The sequence below is a fragment of the Ciona robusta genome, chromosome 8, assembly GCF_009617815.1.
Source record: "Ciona robusta chromosome 8, ASM961781v2".
Taxonomy (NCBI): domain Eukaryota; kingdom Metazoa; phylum Chordata; class Ascidiacea; order Phlebobranchia; family Cionidae; genus Ciona; species Ciona robusta.
Genome location: NC_143242.1, coordinates 2,393,207 through 2,399,319, shown reverse-complemented (window position 1 = coordinate 2,399,319; position 6,113 = coordinate 2,393,207). Strand labels below are relative to the sequence as shown.

Genomic DNA, 6,113 nt, shown 5'->3' with positions numbered 1-6,113 from the left:
CTGCTTTATTACCAACTTATCACATGAACGGAAGTGTGTTGTGTCCTGCCCCAAAGAAAGAAAATAGAATAGGCATTGTTTGTTACACCAGTAGGCCGTGGTCACACATAAGAATTTCGTGAATCGTAATACTAACGCATTGCATGTAACATAACCATATATGGTTCACAGAAGTTGGGTAGTATATACAAATAGAAAAGTTAGAGATACTTCAGTTTCTAACAAGTGGGTGATAGACGTTTCCCTAAGTTACTAATAAAATAATTACTTGTAAAGAAAGAACTGAAAGTGTTTATGTGTTTGTATAATATTGAGAAAGACAGACTATTGAACAATAATTAAAATCCTACATTTTCTTTGTTATGTAATGAAAGACTTTTACTAAGTAAATAGAAGTACTTAATAAATAAATATGCATATACTTGTTTGTCAGTGTATCAGTAGGCAAATCTATCAAGTCTATCCCATTGGTTAATTTCTCTGTTGGCTTTTTAAACACATTTTACAAAGTACATGAAATAAACCTTGCTGAGAACTGAAAGCACCAGGTACTTCTACCATTGCCTGTGTTCTCTCTATCTCTTTGTTTTCACAAATATAAGTCAACACAACATTTCCACCTAAGAAGTTGAGATACCAAAACCCATGTCTTCACCCAGTCCTGGAAAACGACGGATGGACACAGATGTCATCAAACTGTATCCTTTTCCAAGAAAATTGCATGCACAATACAATTTTAAGCCTAAAACTATAACCTATTTGTATATGATTAATGGGTATAAGTTTTATTTTAATATTTTTTTGTTTTTTTCCTTAATAACTTTCTAACCAGTGAGAAAAAGTATGACGTAACATTTCTTGGTGGATTGAATGAATTCTATGTGAAATTCAAAGGACCAGCTGGGAGTAAGTTTCTTTGTTTGTTTTTTTGAACCAAATTTTAAACATTTTTTTCATTAGATGGCGATTTTGTGTTATTAACTCTGGTACACTCCTCTTTTGAACACGTAATGCAAAAATACTTTTTGAGTGGTAATTATAAATCCAACAGCTAGCCAAACAAAGGAACACCATGTTAGAAATTACTCGTTGTAAAAACAATGTCTTAGTCAAGCAACAATACAATGGCTTAATCTAGTTGTTTACACTGCTACTGCATGTGACATCATTGGACAACAGATTCAATAAGAAAATAGTAATGTATAATGAAGGGGTGTGTATTTTTGTGTGTAGGTGGTTTAGAAAGAGTTATTCAACATTTTACTTTTGTGTTAAACAGTAATTAACATGATGAAATTATATGTATTTTACAATCATTCACAACTAGGTTACAGTATTTTACCTTTTAAAATGATTTCCAAAGTGTGTCTAATGCAGTAGACTAATTGACTGTTTTGGTTAACCATTACTAAGCTATTGTAGATTCAAAACTTGCATTTTAAAGCATACCAACGCTTTTATAAGCAGTATATATTTAAATAGTAAAAATATGTTGTTTATCTGCATTAATGATAAAAATGACCCGAGGATTTTAAAGTATATGGCCTCATTTCAAAAAGTTGGTGCAAATAAATCAATATACTGATTCCCACTTTCATGCATTTTTTGGATTCAGATCCCTGACTTATCAGCAGCTTAGTATTGATTTCCATTATGTCACAATTTTAGGTTTACAGAATTGTATTGTGGGCTTTCAAAATATGCTTTTTGTTTCAGCACCTTACGAGGGGGGTGTGTGGAAGGTTAGAGTTGACCTGCCTGAAAAATACCCGTTTAAATCACCATCAATTGGTAAGTTGCCTTAATTTAACCAGAAAACTGTGGTTCTTTTTAACAGAACGACTGTTTCAAACATGGCCCCACTGTTAACTAATAGTAAGACACCTGGAAGTAGGTGTTCTACCATTCATATGTCGTGCAATGAAAATATTGTAAATATAATGGTTGAGCTGTCACCAGAACTGCATGACCATGTCAGGATGCAGATAGTGTTGTTTGTATATACAATAAACTATTGTCAACATGAGATTATGTTACAACAAACCAATGGGAGCTGTAATTAAAATATAAAATATGACATCAATAATATATCTGTCAAATTAAAACCACATCTCAGACTATTATATTGGTATTCCCTATCAAGCATACATACTAAAGCATAATACTTATCTCTTGCATTATTAAAATATACTGTTATTAAACAGTACAATTCCGATATAGTCTTATCATATAATGCATACCACATGAAACATTTAATTTTGTTATAACGTCAACATATTGTAATAAAAACAACTAATTTTCAATATTGTAATCAATATGTACATTTAGTCAACTGTTAACAAGTTGTTAGAATTGTTGTATATTTTCTTTAAGCTGTTTTTGTTTTGTTAAAATACTAACCTAGAAAATGATTATTCAATTTAGTCAAACATTGATTATCCCGTCCAGACAGTTGTGTGCTGCTTTGCTTCATTTTAATAAGATAATTGTGTTTTTTTATTCGACCAGAACAGGGAACAGTCTGTATCAGCTTATCGAGAAAGTAAAATGTGTTTATTATGTGTGCTGTTACTGCTGTACAATTTTAATTGTACAGTATTGGACTATTGCTTATTGTATGGAAATATATAACACACATAAAATATAATATAGTTGCACACAGACCAATGTTGAACATACTACCATATAAGTTCATAATGTAGGTATACCATATAGGTTTATATTTCATAATGAACTTTATAAGTTAAACCTATATTCACATGTGTTTTGCTTTGTAAATCCAGTTTAAATTAATACGACTTGTACAGTTACGGTATTTGCTGTACAATTGTTGGTAACTCGATATTTGTAATACCCATTTATCCTTTGTTATCATGAGTCATCTGTGCCATATAACTGTCACTGCTTAATTTTTTAAGTATGTGTATAGCTGAGTAGTTGTATTTCGAATCCAGTGAAGCATTAAGACTACTGGTGTGTAAATTCACATTTAAAGCCATTGTTTTTTACACAGGTTTCATGAACAGAATATTTCACCCCAACATTGATGAGGGGTACGTCGTAAAATTTTAAATCTGGTTTAAGTGCCATGTTTGTCATTGTAGTGGCTGAAGTGTCAATACTTATGTCAGCCGCAATTCTATAAATGTCACTCAAATCCCTAACAGAGCTGCTGAATTTGGCATGTCAGCAGTTCTGTGTTTTGTAAATGGATTAAAGCATTTGTGTGATACTTCACACTTGTGTAATCCTTGAAAAATCTGGCATTACCTACTTATTGATCAAAATGGCTTATTGATCACTGTGGTGAAATACAAGCAAACAGTCTGTGAAACAGATCACGATTTAATACAAATAAATATAATACCTGGAACAGCCATACTACTATCTAGTAAAATTGCAGGCAACTGCAGTTAGTTATAACATTGTAAATCCTTTTGTGTATCTACAGATCTGGGACAGTTTGCTTGGATGTTATAAATCAATCATGGACTTCACTTTACGGTGAGTTTGAATAGTAAAGCTGCTCATTGCACCAGTTATTATAATATTTATAACAAATGGTGCAGGTATATGGTCTCTAAAATCCGTACAAAAAATCTTCCACACTTTTTAATATATAATTTTTTGTAATATCCGAAAATGTCTACTTACATAGTGTTGGACACAATGGACACATAACACAATGCCTAAAATAGCTGTTATAATAATAGCTAAATGAAACCAGCAGCAGGGCACCAATGAAAGCATTGTATTTATATGCTTATATGTTTGAGTTTTTATGACAAAATTACTTCATATTATACATTCATATTGGCTGTGAAGTATACTGTGATGATGAATGGGCTTTGCCTAGTAATTTCATTACTGATGTGGTTTGGATTAAAATAAATGCGCGGGCTTTAAAGTGCTTCTAATAAGCTGCTAAATGCATTTGTATACACTGAAAGTATGTCAATAGTTAATGAAGTGTATGTTGTAATGTTAGAAAAGTGTGAAAGACTGACTGACTGGATTTTAATAAAGCTGTTTCTACAATGAATGAAAGTTTTATGTTCTGTAAATAAAATTAGTTACCTTTGCGGAAGAGTAAATGAAAAAAAATTAAAAAGAAACAATTTACCATGATTTATGAGTATTTTGGAGTAGTTGTATTCTTCTATGGGTAAAGCCCTGCTAATTTTGTTCTTTGTTAATTTGTTCAAAAAATGACTATCATATCTGTTTTAGACTTGAGCAATATTTTCGAGGCGTTTCTGCCTCAACTTCTCTCATATCCAAATGCTGTGGATCCTTTGAATGGTGATGCCGCTGCCCTGTATCTACACAAGCCTGATGACTATGTGAAAAAAATCAAAGGTTGGTCCAATCAATACACATTGTTTCAAGAATAAGGCAATTAACACAACTATGGTGGTCCAATGATAATTTTACCAATATAAGTTGTAAATTTACAGTTTCACAGAATCTAGAAAAAGCTCTTATGTGAAATTCCAATAAAACAGCAATATTAGGTTCCACTTATTTGTAATACTTAATTCTGTCAGAATTTTTTCAAGTTATATGCATAAAACATTGATTTTCTGGTCAGTTTTAATAAAAACATGACAGACCAGGTGTAAAAATCTTTTTGTTAAAAATATCTTAATGATAATTTGTTTATTACAGAATATGTGAGTCGGTATGCCACAGAGGAGGCCCTACAGGAGCATGACAAACACATGGAGAATGGACACGATGAGTCGAGCGATTCAGAGGAATCAACGCTCAGTGACTTCTCAGAGAACGAGACAGAAACCATGGAATTGTGACGGCAGATTTGGACCTTTTTTAGCAGCTCACACGTCATTGACTTTTTAGGTCAAACCTTAGCAAGGACTTTGTTGATGCAGCACTTGTTGTCTGCTCACTTGTTGCTAAAGGCTTGCTACTTTGATACAAATGCTTGGTTTGGGTCCTGACAGCATGGCGACGGCGCTGCAAAACGTTTTTACTTCCTCTTATTTAGTATTTCACGCGTCTTATTTGTTCTAACCCTGTGTACCTTTTATTTCCACACGTGCTGTTCAGACAAAAGGAGGTCACATGAAAAAGCGTTCTAGTCCATCTATTCCCACAATGTAGAGACAAACTATAGTAAAAAGCTTATTCGTAGCATAATACTTTTAATGCAATGCCCCTATCCAGCGAGACTGGTAACAATCAATGTTCCGTTGATGTTCTCTGTGTGAAGCAAGCTTGCTTCTCCAGCCAAGTTTTCACCTCCCAAGTTACCACTATTGTAGATGGTGAAAAAGTGAAGTTTTTCGGTAAATGACAATTTTTAGAATTTTAAGTTTTACCCGCATGTTTGCCACCGTAGTGTGTTGTTAGTAACTTTTATTTGCCTAAAATGTATTTACTACAGAATACAAAAAAAGTGTAACAAAACTAATCTAACACTAAGATCCTAGAGACTTTTAAGCTTCGTTGGATATTCAACATGTCTTATTTGTACTTCTGTTGAACTGATATTATGAATTGCGTTGTGGCACGGATGAATTTTTGATTTGCGGTGTTGGGACACTTAATTGCGGTGAACATGGATTTGAGCACTGATTGTGTGACCTTCACAGAGTCTTGTTCCCTCCAAAACGTTCTGTTCTTTGTGTTGGTGTAAACTGTTCTTCTCTTCTTACCCGCTCCCCTTTTATGTATTAGCTGTGATGTGTTCAACGTGTTGTGCAAAGAGCACTTGTTGATTGCTCGTACGCTGGAATACTCTCTCAGCTCAAAATTTCTCATCCCACAAATTACCTGACTGTTGGCTCGTCACGTTGAAACAAAATGTTGAAAAATTTGTTTTAGAAAATTATGTTTCTTTGTACCTAACAAAGTACGTTGGGCGCAACACACGCTATTTCTTTTTTATACAAGCTGAGGAGTGATTTTACTGTACATAGCCGTGACTACAAAAATTGACTATACTGCATTTTGAATGAATAAAAAGTTACAAAAGAAAATATGCTTATTATTTAGTTCATGTACACATTTGACCTGGGACATAAATAATTTTACAGAAAAAATCTCTGCAATTGAATGTATCAATGTAACTTACTTTATCCTCGCGTGGC

The 6,113-nt window shown here is 33.1% G+C and overlaps 1 protein-coding gene across 1 annotated transcript; it reads left to right on the top strand.

Annotated features, from left to right (window-relative positions):
• The first annotated feature begins 407 nt into the window (after positions 1-407).
• Positions 408-6,002, top strand: LOC149732216 (ubiquitin-conjugating enzyme E2 H-like). The gene is made up of 7 exons (XM_089883653.1): positions 408-698; positions 833-906; positions 1,717-1,791; positions 3,014-3,053; positions 3,452-3,504; positions 4,231-4,359; positions 4,669-6,002. Exons 1-7 carry the CDS (start codon positions 646-648, stop codon positions 4,809-4,811), a joined length of 567 nt encoding a protein of 188 aa, XP_089739779.1. The 5' UTR covers positions 408-645; the 3' UTR covers positions 4,812-6,002.
• Positions 6,003-6,113: the final 111 nt, after the last annotated feature.

Bases quoted from the DNA above. Each gene is read 5' to 3' on its own strand.
- LOC149732216 (XM_089883653.1), top strand. From the start codon at position 646: ATGTCTTCACCCAGTCCTGGAAAACGACGGATGGACACAGATGTCATC. The intron at 3,054-3,451 runs GTACGTCGTAAA...GTGTATCTACAG, and splicing joins CACCCCAACATTGATGAGGG to ATCTGGGACAGTTTGCTTGG. The intron at 4,360-4,668 runs GTTGGTCCAATC...TGTTTATTACAG, and splicing joins CTATGTGAAAAAAATCAAAG to AATATGTGAGTCGGTATGCC.